Source organism: Penicillium citrinum (assembly GCF_028827155.1).
Source record: "Penicillium citrinum strain IBT 23319 chromosome Unknown utg000002l:1.0-3833315.0:1.0-3834789.0, whole genome shotgun sequence".
Classification (NCBI taxonomy): Eukaryota; Fungi; Ascomycota; class Eurotiomycetes; order Eurotiales; family Aspergillaceae; genus Penicillium; species Penicillium citrinum.
In genome coordinates this window covers 3,377,330-3,397,333 of record NW_026622687.1, presented here as the reverse complement: position 1 = coordinate 3,397,333, position 20,004 = coordinate 3,377,330, and the positions used below count along the sequence as shown (strand labels likewise).

General features: G+C 45.1%; 6 protein-coding genes across 6 annotated transcripts; 4 read left to right on the top strand and 2 right to left on the bottom strand.

Annotated features, from left to right (window-relative positions):
• Positions 1-232: 232 nt before the first annotated feature.
• N7469_003085 (40S ribosomal protein uS7) lies at positions 233-1,480 on the top strand (the record flags this gene model as incomplete). Its single annotated transcript, XM_056642005.1, has 6 exons — positions 233-385; positions 452-501; positions 723-906; positions 980-1,055; positions 1,177-1,315; positions 1,378-1,480. The coding sequence occupies 6 exons, from the start codon at positions 233-235 to the stop codon at positions 1,478-1,480; spliced, it is 705 nt and encodes a 234-aa protein (XP_056504499.1).
• Positions 1,481-1,975: 495 nt separating this feature from the next.
• On the top strand, positions 1,976-4,460 carry N7469_003084 (SDA1 family protein; the record flags this gene model as incomplete). The annotated part of the gene is made up of 4 exons (XM_056642004.1): positions 1,976-2,022; positions 2,117-2,152; positions 2,235-2,522; positions 2,597-4,460. The coding sequence occupies 4 exons, from the start codon at positions 1,976-1,978 to the stop codon at positions 4,458-4,460; spliced, it is 2,235 nt and encodes a 744-aa protein (XP_056504498.1).
• Positions 4,461-5,297: 837 nt separating this feature from the next.
• N7469_003083 (uncharacterized protein) lies at positions 5,298-5,999 on the top strand (the record flags this gene model as incomplete). The annotated part of the gene is made up of 1 exon (XM_056642003.1): positions 5,298-5,999. The coding sequence occupies one exon, from the start codon at positions 5,298-5,300 to the stop codon at positions 5,997-5,999; it is 702 nt and encodes a 233-aa protein (XP_056504497.1).
• A 468-nt stretch (positions 6,000-6,467) lies between these two features.
• N7469_003082 (putative MFS transporter) lies at positions 6,468-8,109 on the bottom strand (the record flags this gene model as incomplete). Its single annotated transcript, XM_056642002.1, has 4 exons — positions 6,468-6,819; positions 6,877-7,521; positions 7,584-7,845; positions 7,914-8,109. The coding sequence occupies 4 exons, from the start codon at positions 8,107-8,109 to the stop codon at positions 6,468-6,470; spliced, it is 1,455 nt and encodes a 484-aa protein (XP_056504496.1).
• Positions 8,110-12,412: 4,303 nt separating this feature from the next.
• Positions 12,413-13,117, top strand: N7469_003081 (aspartate/glutamate racemase family protein; the record flags this gene model as incomplete). Its single annotated transcript, XM_056642001.1, has 1 exon — positions 12,413-13,117. The coding sequence occupies one exon, from the start codon at positions 12,413-12,415 to the stop codon at positions 13,115-13,117; it is 705 nt and encodes a 234-aa protein (XP_056504495.1).
• Positions 13,118-13,669: 552 nt separating this feature from the next.
• N7469_003080 (cytochrome P450) lies at positions 13,670-15,486 on the bottom strand (the record flags this gene model as incomplete). The annotated part of the gene is made up of 4 exons (XM_056642000.1): positions 13,670-13,810; positions 13,861-14,688; positions 14,750-15,112; positions 15,175-15,486. 4 exons carry the CDS (start codon positions 15,484-15,486, stop codon positions 13,670-13,672), a joined length of 1,644 nt encoding a protein of 547 aa, XP_056504494.1.
• Between the last annotated feature and the right edge of the window lie 4,518 nt (positions 15,487-20,004).

Here is a 20,004-nt window from a genome sequence, read left to right as displayed (position 1 = left end):
TACTTGTAGCTGTACATAATGTTACCTTTATATAGATTGTTAATGTTTGTCGTGATGATCTTGTAGATGTTGTATACTTCGTACCCGTAGATATTAATGCCTCAGGCATTTATAATAGTCAGCTGACCAATGATTGTGTCACATGATCCTAGACACCTGATTGGTGCCTGCGCTGCCCTAACTCATGTGACCCCCACACAACGCCTAAGCGAGCGCACCGCCAATTTCCTCCATGCGATCGCCGAGTGACTTGTTGAATCAACCACCCAACGACAAACCCTCCCATAATCCCTCCCTCGACACTGTCAACATGTCCGACGCCGGGGAAGTCGTCGCGGTCAACTCCATCCTGCCCAAGGATGTGAACGAAGGCTCCGTCCTGCTCGTACGCTACTCCCTGGATGATATTTAAAACGTTCAATCTCGAAATATACTAACCCTTGTCCTAAAGTTCAACAAGTGGTCCTACGAGGACGTCGAGATCCGCGACATCTCCCTGACGTGAGTCTATCTTTCAATCTTTTCAATTCCTCGCCTCGTCTTCCCGAATGCGAAAAAAAAAATATGGTGTGAAGAATTGCGGTGGCACATGAAATTGAATTTTGGTCAATCAACAACACAATGAATAATCGGGGAGGAATACACGACATATTGGAGCATTCGGGAATTTCAGGGCGTCAAACTATCACTCTGCACAGTGCTGATGCTTTTTTTTCTTCCAGCGACTACATTCAGATCCGTCAGCCTGTCTACCTCTCCCACACTGCCGGTCGCTATGCCGCCAAGCGTTTCCGCAAGGCTCAGTGCCCCATCATCGAGCGTCTGACCAACTCGCTCATGATGAACGGCCGTAACTCCGGAAAGAAGCTCATGGCCATGCGTATCGTCTCCCACGCTTTCGACATCGTACGTTCTTTCAATCCGACATTCAATCCGAGATTTCGACCAGCCGCTAATATTGACTTTTCTTGCTTTTCAGATCCACATCATGACCGACCAGAACCCCATCCAGGTTGCCGTCGACGCCATTGTCAACTGCGGCCCCCGTGAGGACTGTAAGTTGGACCCGAATTTCAAAGACAAAGTTCAATTTCGAAGGGAAAGAAAAACCCCCACCAAGAATAGAATTTTGTCAAGCATTTTTCATAATGGACAGATATTAATTATCTTTTCTAGCCACCCGTATTGGTTCCGCCGGTACTGTCCGTCGCCAGGCCGTTGATGTCTCTCCTCTCCGCCGTGTCAACCAGTCCATCTCCCTCCTGACTGTTGGTGCCCGCGAGTCCAGCTTCCGCTCCATCAAGAGCATTGCTGAGTAAGATTCCCTCATTGAATGCCTCATGAAATTCTAGATTCTGTGCTAATCATCGATAATAGGTGCCTTGCTGAGGAGCTGATCAACGCCGCCAAGGGCAGCTCCAACTCCTACGCCATCAAGAAGAAGGACGAGCTGGAGCGTGTTGCCAAGAGCAACCGGTAAAGGGTGTATGGGTTGTATTCTCCGTTTGGTCCTCTGTTTACGGCTTCTGGAGTGGACGGGGGGTTTTCGCCGGGATCCCGTGGAATTGCACACATCTGCGTGGCTGTACTTAGTCTGATATGGCCAGGGAAAAGCAGTGTCCAAAAAAAAGGAACGCCGTCGGATTGCTTTCTTCCAAGTAGTTGGGATGTGATCACGAAAGTCTCGGGTGGTAATGGCCACTTTCAATATGAAAAATTTTTTCCTCTTCCAATGCAATTCGATGTTATTTTCTAGTAGTCATGTTTCAAGTAGAATTCGAGTCTGGTGATTAAAATCAATTCAATTCGTTTTCGTCCTATCTTATATTGATGTAGTTTGATGTCTTAAGTTAGCAGCGCGGCAATTTGGCTGGTCGCTTATCGATACGCCGCCGAAAAAAAAAGTTTCCGTCAACGTTCGGCCAGACCAACCTCCCTCCGCTACCAACCTTCACCACCTTCCCACCAGATCAAAATGGTGAAAAGAAAGCTCGGAGCCTTGGAAAAGGCCGAGGCAGACCTGTAAGTTTTTCCCATCTATTATCACTCAATGCGCCCGAGTCATCCTCAGGCGAAAAGATCAAGGACTGCTCTATTGACATCTCGCCCCTCACAGGCCTAATCTGCAACATAAGATTCGCAGAGATCCCAAGTAAGTGATATTATACTATTCTATGCATTCCCTTGAATTGCGGTCAGAATAGCTGTCTAACAGGGTTCTTTGCGCAATATAGATCATACATTGAGGATTTTCGCGCTCAACACTACCAATATGAGTCGCACCGCGAAATTTTCATGGCCGCGCCCTCAGCCGCTACGGATACTGGAATTATCTCTCTAAGAGAGCTGATTGACTTCATCTCGCACGTTGCTGATTGTTACCCGGAAATCCTGAAGGACTTCCCGCAGCAGCTTATCGACATGCTGATGCAGCACCACTTGGTGTTGGAGCCGGAGTTGAGAGAGAAGCTGGTTGGAAGTCTAGTCCTGCTGAAGAAGAAGGATTTGCTCGATTCTGCAACGTATGTTACCACGATATTACTATTCGATTCTCCGAGTCCCAGATTCTGTTTTCTAATAAGTGTTTGATATCCAGGCTCCTCCATACACTATTTCCCATTCTTATTTCCACGCCTAGCAAGACTTTGCGCGCGCTGCTGTTTCAGAAGATCTTGTCTGAGCTCCGGACTGCGAACCAAAAGACGACGAACCATAAGCTCAATCGCACGATGCAGACTGTCCTTTTCAACCTGGTAACATCAGACCGAACGAGCTCGAAGGCACTGTGGGCAATCAAATTGACTCGAGAGCTGTGGAAGCGTCAGATCTGGACTGATGCTAAAGCTGTTGAGATCATGAAGGAGGCTAGTCTATCTGAAAACGAGAAGGTTATTGTTGGAGGTGTTCGCTTCTTCCTTGGAGGTGATAAAGAGCGAGAGGAGGCTGAGGATGAGAGCAGCGACGATGACGGCGTCGATGTTGGTCGTATCAAGCACCAACTCGGTATCAACAAGAAGACCAAGAAGAAAGCCCGTGTCGCTGAGAAAGCCATGGCTCAGCACAAAAAGAAGGAGAAGAAGAAGAACCAACCTCACCCCCTCAACTTTTCAGCGCTGCATTTGCTTCATGACCCTCAGGGATTTGCCGACACTCTCTTCACTCGACACCTGCAAAGCTCCAAGGCTAAACTGAACCTCGAGAACAAGCTGCTTGTCTTGCAGCTGGTATCGCGTCTTGTGGGTCTGCACAAGTTACATATCATGTCACTCTATTCCTACTTCCAAAAATTCCTCACCCCCCGTCAACCCTCGGTTACCTCTTTCCTGGCATCTCTGGCTCAAGCGTCACACGACTTGGTTCCTCCTGATGTTCTCGAACCCCTTGTTCAGAAGATTGCGAATGAGTTCGTCTCTGAAGCCTCCGCTGGAGAGGTTGCTACCGCTGGTCTTAACGCTATTCGAGAAATCTGTGTTCGCCAGCCCTTGGCAATGAACGAGACTTTATTGCAAGATCTTGTTATGTATAAGAAGAGTAAGGATAAGGGTGTCATGATGGCCTCGAAGGGTCTCCTCAGTCTCTACCGGGATGTCGGCGCGGGTATGCTGAAGAAGCGGGATCGTGGTAAGGAAGCGTCCATGAGTCTCCGGGCTGGTGACAAGCTTGCCAAGCGCTTTGGTGAGCAAGAAATTGGTGGGATTGAGGGACTGGAGCTCCTTGAGAAATATAAGGAGGAGCAGCGTCGTGAGAAGCGTCGCGAGATGGGACTTCCTTCCGATGGCGAGGATGAGGAGGAGGAGGATGAGGCAGCCAACTGGGCCAACTGGAACGTTGAAGATGATGAGGACAGTGATGATTCTGGTGACTGGATCAACGTCCAAAGTGATGTCGAGATTGATCTCAGCGACTCCGAAGACGAGGGCAAGGCCCATCCATCAAAGAAGACCAAGCAGGAAGAGGATACCAAGAAGAACGATGATGCCGACAACCAGTCTGCATTCTCCAAACTTGCCACTACCAAGATTCTCACCCCGGCGGATCTGGCCAAACTTGCTGAACTCCGCGCCGAAGCTGCCGTTGAAGCTGCCGTTCCCGGATCGAAATCTCGCCATGCCGCCCAGAACACGAACCGTCACACCGATGATCCATTGACTGCCGAGGAAATTGAGGGTCTTGCCGCTTTGTCTGCTGGCAAGGCCACACGTGAGGAGCGTATTGCACATGCACGGGAGGGCAAGCCAGACCGAGCGGAGCATAAGAGTAAGGAGGCTAAGCGTAAGGAACGCAAGCAAGAGCAGGGCAAGAGTACTACCAACAAGGAGAAGGCTCGTCGTAAGAACTTCCTGATGACTCTTGGCAAGGCCAGAAGCAAGAACAAGCGTAGTTTGGTGGAGACTCGTGCGGTGCTTAAGGCGCATCACGACCGACAGAAGAGAGGTGGAAAGAGAGGTAATATTGGTTAAGAGGGACTGTTGAATTATGGATGTGCATTTAGTTTATACTCTGTTTATACTATGATATATGGATATCTAAAATGGGACTTGGCGTTATTTGCGCTCAATATCGTTCGTCGTCTTGAGCAACACACCTCTCCTACTAGTCGCGCCTGTACATTGCAATGTGCCTGGGCAGGCACATTAGTGCATACCTAGTACCTGGTAGTACTTAGGTAAGTACTAACTACCAGTACAATAGAGTACTGGTACATTACTTGGGCGTTTTAGCCTCGTCTAAGTCCTGAATATCAAATCTGTTACCTCCATCGATGCAATTTAGATAGGTATCGTGCACAATATATAATGGGGACATCGGTTTGACGAGCTGCACCTCTTCGTTAAATTCTGCCCAGAATTTTTCCATGACCAATTCCTTCAACTCTAGGACCGTCCATATGTTTGATGCTTCATAAATAAACTAATAATGCCCATTATTTCAGGTGAAATACTACTAGTAGTGGCTAGGTAGTCGTACTATGCAAGGCTTTGAACCTCTTGCGAGAAACTGATATACTTCCCTTGACCAATCAAATCGTCCGAATCTCCCATGACAGACTCACGTGATACCAGCCCTAAGCCCTATCCCAAATAGGCAAGATTAGAGCGCGTCTTCGCGTCGCGTTCATCCCAGCCTTCCAACTTCTTCTCTTCCTGTCTTTGCCCTGGCAACAGACTCAACAACCCCACCTCCCTTACTTCAACCTCAACTTGCATTCCAGTCTTATCTCTACAGTATCGGTTCGCATCAAACCGAGGTCGTTTACCCCTCTCTACGTCATTTCTTCCCTCGTGGTTCAATCTACCATGTCAACCTCCAACGACTCGCTCTCGAAGCGCAGACGCTTCCAACCTGCCATCACAAGCTACTTTTCGTCTCAGCAGGCTGAGCCCCAGCAACCTACGACTGTTAATGGAAATGCCGTCTCGCACAATCACTACGCTGCTGCAACTTTTTCTCCAACCCCAGTCGTCCCAGAGAAGGTACAATCTTCCCTGCTCTCGGTCGGGATGCGGGTTCGAAAGTCAGTAGCAGACGGATACAAGACCGAACAACCACTGAAGCAAGAGAAAGCTCTTCCTCCTTCGATCGTCGTCAAACCCTCTACTCCTCAATCACAACCTGGTCCTACCTATAGCTACGCCGAACTGGCGCCTTTCTCCGGCGTCTCCAAGTCGTACGATCATATTGTCACGGATGACGGCGATGACTATTCTCTCCCGCCGAGCAGCCAAGATTCCATCCTGTCCACAGACTCCTTCCACGGCACAAACCCGCAAAAGCGCACTTTCCATTCGGATGACAACTTTACTGGCTGGGAAGATGAAAGTTCTGGTTTAGTACAGAGTACCCCCGCCGGTCGACACATCCTGGCTCCAGGATTAGGCCAGCAGCGCCGTCGTATGCTTGCCCTGCAACAAAACAGCCAATCACAAATGGATCTGGATGATTTTGAAGAAGCCTCCTTCCTCCGACGACGAGAGGAGGTAGATGCCGATTTTGCTTAGACATATTATCCTTTATTCTTCGTTGCGTGATTTTGAGCTCTGACATGATTTTAGCTGCTGGGTAGTGGAGTCATTTGCTCTTACTCGCTTTTCTATTTCGTTTTCTCATGGTCTGACTTGCCGGTCCTCCTACCCCCGTGTTCTCTTGTATCTATACCCATTTGGATTCTTTCTGTACCACCATCCTGTACATTACCTCAGTTCTCAGTCGTGCTATGAGCGTGCATGGCTTGAGCCCCTTGTTTCAACACTATGCTTCATTAATGCGAAATGAATTCTTCCCAAAGTCAATTCAAACCTTGCCCTATCTTGTACAAAAAAATTACTAGTACGCGATGACTTTGCGGTGTACCAACGGCAAAGGAGAAAGCAGAGTATATGGATATCGTTGTCATTATATTCTATCGTGATCATGGCTAAGAAAAAAAAAACAATTACAAAAAGCATGGTAGGCAAAGACTTTAGAGCCTAGTAAAACCATCGGAAGGCATCGCTAGCTGGTCCCTCCTGGAGATACTCCGTTGGGATGTCTTTTGCTTTGACATGCACTCCCTGAGCTCGATCTCGTCTCTTATTATCCATCATCATCCAAACTCCGAGACAAATGGTCAGCACAATACCAGTGCCCCCAAAGCTCGCAGTAGTGATCAAAGCAGGTAGATATTTCGGTGCATCTTGGCTACGAAAGATATTCGATGCCACAACGCCCATTAAATTAGCAACAGGGACAGCAATGCTGGTCAACACAACACGACGTCCCTCGTTGGCTATATTGTTGTTGTACCAAGCATCAAGGAGGACCGAAGGTGCAGATGTACCCCTAGAACGAAGTTAGCAAGATTGAAGAAATCCAAAGAGCCAATGGCATAGAACTGACCAGGTCATCATAAAAGAGGCAAAATAAGCGACATTGATCTCGCTCTGCACATCAATGACTGCATAGATGATGAAACCAATAAAAGTAAAGAAAAATCCAAGTGCAATAAATGGAAATCTCCATCGCGTCCAATCACTGCAAAATGCCAGAATAAGCAGCATCGCAGCACCTGAAACATTAGGAGCCACAGTAAACAAATTAGTCTTGACAGTGCCATAGTTCAGACGCTCGATAATAACTGGCAAAAACAACTGAACACCCTGAAGAGGAACACCAAGACAAATCTGAATAGCGAGAATCGCCCAACTGGTCCAGTGCTTGAAAATGCGGAACGCATCACGAATATTAAGCTTCTCGTCGACAACTGATGAACTGTCGATCTGTAAACGCAGATATGCGAGTTCTTTCTCCTCCGGTGATAGGAATTTAGCTTGGGCTGCGGACCTGGGCAGATACCATAAGGCGAAAAGGGCGAAAATTACGGTACCGCCTCCTTCAATGAGGAAAAGGTACCTCCATGATGCCAATGGGCCACCTTCAATGCGAAATACGCCAAAGGCAAGTAAACCGGAGAAGGCAGAGGCGATGCTTTGGGCTGCGTAGAAGATTGCGAGTCGACGGGCCAATTCTCCACGACGGTAAAAGCTGGATGAGAAGAACTGTCAAAAAAAGGATTGCTCAATATAATGGAAGCTGGAAATACTAACGTTGTTTGATAATAGATGACTAGCGGGAAGAAAGCACTCTCAGCCATTCCCAAGAACCATCTTATGGCAAACAATCCACTGAAGTTGAACACCGCAACCACAAGAATGGTACAAATACCAAAGGTGAGCATCATACAAGGAAGTACGATGTTAGGACCAATTTTCTTCCCAAGAAGACCAAGGAAAGGTGCCGTGAGGACATATGGGACGAAGAAGATACTGAGAATGAGGTTATATTGGTTCCCGTGTAAATTGAGAGTATCTATAAGATGATTGTTAGCCGATTCACTCGCAATGAATGGAGACATAACAATTAGATCATAAGTATACCTTCAAGTCCTGCTGTTTTAGCATTTCCCAGATTCGACTTATCAAGACTATTAAAAAGGTACATCACAGCCAGCACAGGGAGTAAACGAAGGTCAAATTTCCAGACCAACGCACGCTCCGCTCGTGGATCAATTTCCACCGCAGCAATAGTCGTATGGACATCGGGCTTCTGTGACGTTTCTTCATAGACATCCATGGTGACTATACAATATCACAATAAACTGCACATTTCAAAATCTCTACGAGGCGGGGGAAGGATTTCCCATATATCAAAGGAAACCAAAGACTAGCTTATCGAACAATATTCTTCCCCACAATTCAATCTCATGACAAACCCCGATTTCGGTTCAACCGTTAAAATCAGCAGATAAGCTGTGGTCTTGGCATCTCGTGGCAGATAAGCGTAGACCAATGGGATTTCCACCCCCGAATTCTTCCTATCTTGGATTTCTGTGACATTGTCATTCTGCTAATTACACTTTTGGCACGGGAATACTTAGAGTTTATATTGTGTTTAGTCCTGCATATCTCGAAGATGTGAGGATTTGCCGAGGAGCCTTCTTTACGCCCATCCGACTTACTCCATGAGGCTTATCTTTCGCCGCTGTGCTTTGGGTCCCAAAGTTCCAGGTCTATGGGAATAAGAAAATGTCCACCCAATGAAATTTTTCATGACAAATTAGAACGGGGTAGGGAATCAAAATGAATGCAGTATATGTATAGTGAAAGGACCACACGAAAGGACGTCATGAAAGATAGTGAAAGAAGAAATAAAACATGAGTGATGGAAAGTTAGAGAAGGCTCATAGACGAGAACTCCTTTGAATCGCTGACAGCCTGTCAAAAGGCCGGAGCCTTTTGTGGAACAGCAGCGCTATCGTCATGTGTTTGAACCTTAAGAGATCAAGTGAAATGGACTATATAAAAAAATGAAGCTATGCAACAACCTTGCAACTTGGGCTTTTCCAAAGGCGGATGATTGTGACGACCTGTCACAGGTCTCAGGCACCACAAGCCGTGTTAGAGCTGGATACCCTGTGATGATCACTACCTCGTTGAGAAGTTTGATTCTTAGATCGGTCTTTCAAGGTGGAAATGAGAATAAATGCCAGTATTGTAGCACAGAACGAGAAAACTGGGGGAAATCATCAGCCTACTGAAACAAAAACAAGTCAAACTGAGCCACAACTTACTTGGTACTCTTTGGAAGCCTTCGAGGAAACTAGATCGTGCGATTCGCTGAATAGCCCGTGGCATTTTATGGACTGCCTCAGAATCATTCAAGATGATGTTGACAATCTAACCCGGTCAGAACCATGATTAACCAAGATATTGTATTAGAAAGATGCTCACCTCATTCGCATTTTCATATGAACTTAATTGTTGCCGAAGTGCATTTTTAAATCCACCCTTGCTCAATAGAGAGGTGATTGTCACTGTCAAGTTGAATGTCACCTGTTGACACAAGTAGTATACTGTAATGACAGTGCTAGAGTGACCTTCGGGAGAAGATGCGCTTATCCCAACGAATTGAGATATGGAGCTGGTCATCAGCATGAAAAAGGCGATGAGAATGTAAGTTAAATCCCAAAGGCTCACTTGGTGCCGCCATCGAAAAATCATTATAAAGAGGCAGAGCGATCCAATCGCCGTAGATGCTAGTGCCGCGCGCTTATAGCCTCCAGCTCTAAATATGCACAAAATAGTCAGAGAACCATGAATCATATTAGAGCGAACAATACTGCTGGGGGGTAATTCATACCGTTTGATAATTGTTTGTGCAAGGAGTGAGCTTCCGGCACCGATGGCAAAAACGGGCAGAAGAACCACGCTGGCAATACCCTCTGGTAAATTTTCAACCCGAACTATATGCCCAGTCAGGTTGATCAGAATCTAATCAACATTTAGCCGGATACTAGGAAATGAGGAAGAGGATCGAATAGATCTTACACCGTAGGAACCCATCAAGTTTAAGCTATGGGCAACAAATGACACGCCAAGCTTGTTTGTTCTTAATAGCCATAGAGGAACAAGAGGATCTTTTGTAAAAAGCTGCTCGTTTGTCATAAATGTAACAGAAGTCACCGCCAGTGTGAACAACAGGAACCCAAGTGTGGTAGTATTCTGGGCCGAGGGATCCCCGATGACTTTGTATAGAAGCATAATGGACCCCATAATAATAGTTAAGAGGAAAAGGCCAACAGCGTCAAGTGACTCCATTGTTGAGGCAAAACCTTGACCCTTCCCAGTGGAATTCGATTCCGCTGAGGACTCTTTTGGCGAAATGCGCCGCCATGCCACAATGAAACACAACATCGCGATTGGGCACTGTGCTAAGAAAGACCTGAGTTTGAAGATAATGAGCCTTCGTCTGTGTTCTGCGTCGGTGTTGAGTATCCTTACCATCGCCAACCAATTTTGCTTGCAAGAATACCGCCGAGAGGTCCACCGATGCAGAGTCCAGCCGCGCTCCAAGCAAGTATATAGCCGCGATATTTGGCAATCTTACCAAGGGGGACAATATCTATTGGGATCGAAGCTTAGTATAATCATCCTTTAACACCAGTAGCTGTATGAGTTAAATTCACCATTAATGACGATAGTTACCAAGTCCACCATTCCTGCAGCGCCAGCACCAGATATGATCCTGCCAGCCACCACGATCCCGATAGAGGGAGAAAAACCTCTACAAAGCGTATTAATGAACTGAAAAAATGATAATCCCTTGAGAGATGACAAACATCATAGCGCATCCCGTAAAGAAGATAAGGTAGGAGGCAAGAAGGGGGCCTTTTACCCCATAAATTCGACTAACCCTACCAAACTAGAATATCGAGTCAGGATGTCTGGACCATCAAATCTCTTTCGTATCAGTATGAACGGATATGAAGAAAGTACATACAATTGGGAGGCTTGCCAAATAGCCCAACGAATATCCTGAAAGTAACCAAGGTCCCAGGTATGCCTGTTGAAAACTAGAGGCAATCCGATCATGTGTAGCAATGACGAAGGATTCATCACACAATCCAATGAAAACACCTTCACAACTATTAACAAGCATATTTCTTCACGTATGCTATCAATGTGTCACTCACCCAAAAGGGCCACGGAAAAAAAGGTCCAGTCCATACGGAACTCGGAATCCTCCCCTGCTCTCGTGTCGTGAAATTCATCCCTGATATCATTTTCAGCCGCCTTCGGCGACTGAATTAGAGGCGTATTCTCGTCACTCATATTGCTCACGCAATCGAACTTCACTTCGGGGGAGAAGAGAGTTGCTTTTGACGCAATATGGTCTCTTATTCACTGGTGAAAGAATGGGAAACACTAATCTCTGTCCTTCTCAAATCTTTGAAATCTCTGGAAAATTATAAATCAGCAAGGCTCAGCTGAAAGATCATCCGGTGATAGACAGTGAGGCAGTGGGCCCTTGCATATCTGCATATTTGTTTTTCAGAAAATTAAGAAAAAGCAAAAATACAATAAATTGTGCGGCTGAATGTTGGAAAATTTATTCCGTAGAGACAGCATCATAGCTTGTCTTCTCATAAAGTATGATACTTAGTAGCCCTACTAAGTATCACCTGGAGGTGAATATGTACATTTGGCCATAGGCATGTCAGCTCTCTGGTCCTGATCGCAGTTCATGTATGGTAAATGCGTCGAATTGCTATTAGAATGAAGGAAGGTTTGTATGTGGATTTGATTGGTTTCAAATTATAATATTTTCAGTGTTGTTACTGTGTATACTAATGTATCGTAGATCTACTGGCCAGACAGTACCATCGCGATGTCTTTAAATCTTATATACGCTCCATTCAATCGAGGAATTTCCATTAACCCTTCTTTTTCTTTTCAATTTTTATTCCAGAAAAGAAATAACCCTACCCAACAGACCGAAAGGGTTGTACCTTGAAGTTCCCTTCACGTACGGAGTACGCAGATCAAGGATCGACATTGTGACCCACAATAAGCACGTATAACTCATGTTACACAAGGAATACAACTCTGCCTTGGTTTACTGCATTTGTCGTGTTACAGTGAATAAATTTCATTTCTAAGTGCTCACATAGACACAATTCATACTATGGCATACTAGTAACTAGTATGTATGGGACTAGTAGGATGTATGGACCGATCCTATGTAATTGTTTCTGCTGGGGCTTCCTCCGATACCTGACTCATCTTCCTGATACTTTTCATAACTATTGCCGATGGCTCACAATTTGTTTCAAGCCATGTGGAGGTGCGCGCGAAAGCCAGGCATTTCTCCTTAAAAGGGCAGTTGACATAGAATCCGAGGTTCCTCTTCCTGCCTACTTTATTCCACATCCGGAGCGTCCCCAAGCTAGCGATACCTTTTCGTCATACCCACTTCTAAGTATTGTCACCACAAAGTACAATTGAACTTCCCCAATCGCTGGATAGCCTTGTATCTCCGTATGCTATTCGTTATCGACATCCTGCTGATCGCTGTATACTGATAGTTACAGCGAAAAATGAAGACCATTGGTATCATCGGTGGCATGGGCTGGCCAAGCTCTCTAGCCTACTACGAAAAGATCAATCTACTGGTCGCAGAAAAGCTAGGTGCCGGACATTGTGCCAATCTTATCCTTGTCCAAACCGATTTTGCGCGCCTCACGACGTATGCTGCTGAGGGTCGATGGGACATGGTTGGCGAAGGAATTGTTACTCTTGCTAAACAACTTGAGAATGCTGGCGCACACTTCATCATGATCGCTTGCAATATGGCACATAGAGTACTCCCAGACATCAAGGACGAGATTCGTCTCCCTATCATCCACATAGTCGATGTTGCATCAGAGAAGATCAAAAGTCATGGCTTCAAAACCGTGGGTTTGCTTGGACACTATCATACCATGAATGATGATTTCTTTCGCGGCCGTTTGAAGCAAGAGCATAACATCTTGTGCATCATCCCTACCCCGGAACAACAGGAAATCATCCAACAGATAACCGTCGAGGAGGTGTCGAGAGGGGTTTTCTTGGAATCGGCAAGAGTCAAGTTCAGGGAAGTTATGGATGCCTTGGTTGCTCAAGGATGCGAAGCTATTATCTTCGGTTGTACTGAGTATGGCAGACTCATGGATATAAACAGTGGGCCAGTGCCGATTATTGATACATTGATCGAGCACGTAGAGGCCGCGGTTGAGCAATCCTTGGAAAAGACTTCCCAGTAAGGCAAAGACATCTGGGTTGGAATCATAAACATCTTGCTCAAAATTTGTACTTAGATACTGCATTTTTGGCCTCATGGTGCTCTTACATGACCAAGTCCCCTTTGGTCTCGTTCTGATCAAAAGCAGAAGCGGTAATATTTGCTGCAAAAAGGTTAGATCGCGTTATTTAGTCCAAAATTGGTTTCCCAAGAGCTTCAACTTTTGCAAAGCAATGGATCTACTGTGTACATGTAGTAGCACCTGATCCCCGCATGCGTAGAATCGGTGGTTGTGCGAAAGATCATCCATTATGCGTATTTGTGGATTGACTTAGTGTAGGTGTGAAAGCCTGTAGATAGAACTAAAGTTCCTTTTTGAAGATCAATTTTGTAGCATGCTATGCGAAGGGCTACAGTCCAGGTGGACTGTAGTAACCTGTGGAGCTATCTGAAACTTCAAAAACGCAATATATCAATATAGCCGCATATAAAACTACATCACACATCCGTGTTGCTTTAGATAACTCGCTCATGGTTTGTGAATTCAAAGGACAAGAATTAAGACTACATCTATCTATGATGAGGTCAATGAATTCTCATTCTCATTCTGGGGAACAACGATATCCCTCAGGCTGAATGATGTAGTGAAGTTCTTCTGCTTGACAAACCAAGCATTCACCAACTCCCATTCCTGTCTAGGGTCAACGAAATTTATCTGTGAAAGAGTCAGTCACGTCCAATAATGCTAAAAAGAAGGTGTCGAACCTCAAATCTTCTCAACATGCTGGGAACAAGCTTATAAATCTCAAGAAGACTAATGTTTTTCCCGATACATGTACGACTTCCCATTCCGAACTGGAACATGGTTCCATTCATCTCCTTGACGCGAGATTCCTCTCGTTGCTTGCCAGACGGTGTCTTGCAGAGTTCTTCATCATGTAACCATCGCTCGGGTCGATAATCCTCAGCATCCTCGCCAAAAACACCCTTGTTCATATGAATCAGCCAAGCAGAACAACCCACAATAGTTCCACCGGGAACGAAATGGCCTGCAATCTCGGCTCCACTCTCAGGCACAACTCGTTCTAATGGCAATCCAGCGGCAGGATGTAGTCGGAAAGCCTCCTTAATACAAGCATCGAGATACGGAAGACGTTGGCTTTCATGCCATGTAACAAGGCCCGTCTCAGAGTCCGCGAAGGCTCCATCGCGACCGGCTTGATCGATTTCAGCTCGAAGGCGAGCTAGTGCTTTGGGATGTTTGAGCAGGAAGTAGAAAACTGCCGAAAGACTGATACCAGTAGTTTCGGAACCAGCAAAGGCCATGCTCACAGCCATAGTCTGAACTAAAGTTTCGCTCATAAATTCTGGATGCGATTGATGCGCAGCTAAGAATTTAGATAGAAGGTCCAGGGACTTTGCACCATCGACGGGTTTGAGATCACCATTGGCTAATTCGGGCATACGTTCTGCCATACGATTACCAGCGAATCGAGCAACTGGGAATGTGGCATCAATATATCCCCATTGCGAGAGTTTTAAATAGATTGGATTCTTAAGTAATAGCCGGTCCAAGAAGGGAATTTGACCGATCTAGAAGAACAGGTTAGATGAGAAAAATGTCTTGAGGTGATTCACTTGAGGGTAGACATACTGGAGCGACGTAAAGGAATAGCCATGATAAATAGGAAACAATACCATCGATGTCCTTGTTTTTCTCTACAAAACCATGCCTTTTACTATATGTGATCTCTCCAATCACATCAAAGGCATAGAATTGTAACCACTGTGTGAAATCACATCCCTCCGAATTATCAACATAGAAATTCTTGGTTTGCTCTAAAAATAGCTTCGTCGTATTGTCAACGAAAGGCTCATATTGGACTAGAGCCGACATAGCAAAAGCCGAGTTAACACAGCGGCGGAATCTGGCATGAAATTCGTTGTCCGTTGTACTGAAGAGGGACTGTAAGCGATGCCCCTTTGCAATAGACTGTTGCACGACATAGAATTCGGACTATCTTGAAATGTGAGCAACCGAAAGACACACAGATTCGGAGCTTACAATCAGTCACTAACCTTCGTAAACCCTTTATTTAAACCGTAGATAGTTTTGAGAGCTTGAGGATCGGAAAAGGAGAGCATATTTGGTCCAAGACGGACAACATCTCCATACTTCTTGTGAAGGGCTCGATGCGTGACTTCAGACCGACGACCATACACATCATAGAGGCGCCACCAGTCCGTAATCGAAGCGAGAAATGGCCCCGGATAACGATGAAGCCCTTTACTGTATCGATTCTTCAATATCCAGAGGACTAAACCAATAAAGCAAACAGCAGGCCAGTGCCGTGAAAGGACCTGAAGGATATGATCTGTTACCCCATGCATGGTGACAGAGAATAATATAAAATGCGGTGTGTTGAACCCGTTAAAGAATATACTGTGCCATCAGAGCTCAGTGGAAGGAGGCACTATATAAAGAAATCCATAACACGGGATTTAATACTCCCATTATCTACCGAGACCATCATGCCTTTCAAGTGTTGGCGAATCGGACATCGCCACAGTGTGCCGATTTAGGCGGCTCGAGGTAAGTTAGCTGCACCTGGTAGGGCCCAGTAACACGCACGGGATGATCTCCAACGCAAAAGAAGCGTCTGATCGCATTGATAATAGGGGTCTAGTCTTGTTAGGGGACATTTGAGTCTCGGATTCAGGCGGACGGCCTAAACGCTGAAATGATACATACGGTTTCGTCATAGCCGATCACCGGGCTCAGCATTCAACGACTCATATCCAAGGAAATATGAATGGAACGGCCTTTTTTTGGATATCGGAAAATGCGGGGAGAAATTAGCTGGGGGAAATGCAGTGGGGATCTGGTTTTAGTGGGTCTTGTCTGTTGTGAGAACGGGATTTGTATACTTCGAGAACTACCGAAACCCTACGAAATTCAATATCTGGAAGATGAGACACCACATCAAGTCGAGGATTGTCTAAGCATTTATAAGCTGAATACAGTGGAGATGATTGCTTCATTTTATTGATCTCCTCGGATTTCCGGCATCCTGTACATCTAGTTATTTGTCGGGAAACTTTTCTAACGGTTTTCCGAGAGACGAGAGGTGTCTCAAGATTGTCCCCATGCCTGTACTTCCAAGGTTGGTTCATAAGACAGTTCAATAATCTCAATCAAAACCAGCAATCTCTGTATTATATTAAATTCAAATTTGTGCTATATCAATGGGATAAGGTTAAAACTATCCTTCAGTGAATCAGTTCCCTACTTCAGGTCGCAGAAAGTATGGCATGGTCTGATATATGGGAAATATGGACAAGCTAGTAACAAATGAAGTCAACCACTTTTGATGAAATGATATATTGGATGCTATCTCTACCCTTACCCCTTCCCTTTGCCTATAAGTTATTACCGAGACACCATGATGCATCCTGTTTGCGTGTTGAAACAGTAAAGGCGGGTTAGGGCGATTTGTGCTAGGTGGATTATTCGGACCCACAGAAGACAGACATGTCGAAGAAGATGCAGGGGAAATAAGAAGCTGTGCTAGTACATAATCTGTATAATCTTGGGGAAGACATTGAATAAACCAAGCAAAGTACGGTGATCAAGATTTGCAAAAATGGGATAGACTTATGCCGGCGATGTTCAATAAGATTGATAGATAATCATAGTACAGACCATATTTGAAACTAATGAGTTGCCAGGGACTATGTACTACAGCCCAGTTCATAATATGTTGTACCTTGATGGGCGACAAGTGATTCAGCGAGCTTGACATCCAATGAGGTTATTCGGATTGTTAGGGTTATGGATCCTGGAGTCTCAGTCTCCGCAAGTTCGGGGTTTGGCCGACTCAGTCCATAAGCACAACAGCAAAATATCACATAGTTTGCGGTGAAATTAGACTCAGTCTAGGCCAAAAATAATGGAAAAAATCCTCAACTTTATTTTCTTCTTCTTTTTTTTTTCCCACACTTGGTTCCCTCATGTATGACGCGCCCACAACAAGAATTATGCGCCTCGGACATTGACCGACCGGAAAAGGTCACAGGATCCAATTTGAAGGCTAGAACCTCTTATTGCGAATAAACTGAGCTTTTTATCCAATGGGAAACTTCTTGGGAGCAATCAGATAATGCCATGCCCATTTTACCAATAAGAATGACCCACCTACGACGTGGCGGATTCCTCAATTCATTAATGATTGAAGTCCAGGGGCAAGTAGTTGAACGTGAAATACCAAGTGAAAAGCCAAGGTCAGGTTTGGCTGGACGAACATTGCAGTTCAATGCTTGAAGATCAACCATGCTATCCGTGATTAACTTATCTATTCGGAAGCCCCATGAATGCGTCTTTTGTCAAGCTTCTTTCAACCGTCCCGACGCCCTTAAAAGACACTGGAGAACATGCAAAACGCGTCTCGAACGATCGCTAGAAATACCGCAAATACTCCCAAAAGCCAGAGGAAGAAAGTCCAAGGCGTGTGATAGATGCCATAATTTAAAGAAAGCTTGCGTGTCGACAACTTCCAATGGGTCTTGCAAGTCGTGCATCGAAAATAATGCAGTCTGTTCATACAAGCGTCGGAATTCCCATCGCGAGGGTCACCAAGAGAAAAGACAAGAATTGTTATCAACGTCAAATACTACACATCTATCTAATAAAGCTCATGCTTTGTTCAACCCGGCCAATCAACAGACGGTATGCAGTCTTGTCCGTGAATACACCATCGGAACAACCCAGATTCGCCGACCAAGTGAAATGGACTTCTCAGAACTCGCTAAGTTCCCATATTTGGGCAACTTGTGCACTACAAGTGGTATTGCAAACACATTTGAGTGCGGCACTTCACAGTACCGTCTATTCATCAGGCAAAAGGTTTGTATAGAACAGGCTCTTGACCACCAGGGCTGGCTTCAAAGGGCAGACGTGTATGTGTGTGTCGACCGAATGAAACACTGACAATCACTATATAGATGCCATTCTACGAAGTTAATGAACTTGCTGAAGCCAAACCATTGTCTCTCCAAGAAGTTTTCCAGCCCGAAATCAATGACCGCGTCAATACACTTTCAAAGGCTCCGTGGACTCGACCTCGACTGGGGATTGGGATCCCTCTACCATCACTCAATCTAATAATGAGTGACCAAGATATTACGACTTTAAGAAGGTCATGCGAGATAGTCGAGAAATTACGCAATGCGATTATAAACAAAAAAGCAACCAGCAACATTCAGATTTCCTGGTCCGAATCTACCGAAGCCACCTGTCTCCAATTTTTCTCGCCCATGAATATAGAAAGATATCTTACGCTCTTTTGGTTCGCCTGGCATCCAAATTGCCCTTTTATTCATAGACCATCATTCAATTCGACCACTTCTCACCTGAACCTGGTGATTGCGATGACTATAATTGGTGCCTGTATTTCCCCAGTGGAATCCGATCGCACGATGGCCAATGTCTGGTTTGACGTGATAGAAGAAATGGTTTTCAATGATCAAGTTTTTTCTCCAATTCAATCTGTTGGAATAAACGAGGAGTTCAGGACGAGTTTCTTTTGGAATTGCTTGAGCACTCTACAGGCCGGATACTGTGTGTGTCTATACCAAACATGGGAAGGGTCCAAAGAAAACAAACGGCGAGTTCGAAGAGATCGCTATGAGGCGATTATCTGGGTAAATGTCGACCAGATTATTTATTGTTAGCGTGTTTCTTTACTGATTCAATGCAGCTGGCAAGAAAAATGGGTCTCAGATATGCGACTTTAGATACTGTTAGCGCGCAAAACATGACGGAATTCGATTGGCACGAATTTATAGCTCGAGAATCTTTGATCAGGTAATAAGCCTACTAGTGCAAGTATGTGAGAAGAAATTAAATGGCTAACTAGTGACCTTTTGAAGGATCTTTTCTTGGATTTTCAATCTCGATTCCGCATACGCCTTGTTTTTCCAACAACCTCCTCGAATGTTCGTACAAGAAGCTGATATGGATCTTCCGTCTCCAGAAGCATGCTTCCAAGCCGAATCTGCAGAGAAATGCTTCATTGCATTGAAGTCCTGGAGAGCAAGAATAGCACCTCAAAGAAATATAAAGCTTTGCGATGCACTGCGAGCCATTTGCACTGAGACAGTCCGTTGCTATGAGAATTTCTTCTCAAACATGGGCGTAGTGGGCATGTTTACCATAATGAGTGGTAAGGATTAAACCTCGTATCTTGCATGATGATGTCTAATCAATCATTCTTAGCATTTTGCGCTTTAACCTTCCAAACTCGACACTCGATGTCACCAATACTTGATGAATCCACACTCCGCAGGGGACTACATAATTGGAGGCGATTGTGGCCATCCCATATTCGTGATCTGGAACTTTCACAGAGCTTTGCACATTCGGATCCAAATCGTTGGAAAACGCTTGGCTTCGTACGACATGCTCCTGAGTATTGGCTTCTAACGTCATGGGTACTGGAACAAACAACGGGTCGATCCCAAGTAACGCGTGATACTTCACCGGTAAATGAGGATCCTGATATGAAGCAACTAAATGTATTGATTGTAGAGCTTCGGGATCAAAACAATAATGCATCCAAGGAAGGTTGAAAAATTTTAAACAAGTGATGTATCATATACACAATAGCGATGATATGAAATTTTTGACCGAGGCGTGGAATAGAAGCACGCTGATATTCTTAGACATTTGCTCGCTCCAAGATTTTTAACATGCTTCAGACCTTTGAATATCAATTCATAAATCCCATTATACTTCTCTCCTCTATTGTTTTAAGATATGAAACAGTACATGGGGACTGAAAACATGCTCTGTACTTCAATGCGCGCAAGAAAAACAACCAAAATGCAATGCAAAGAGACCCACTTGGGTGC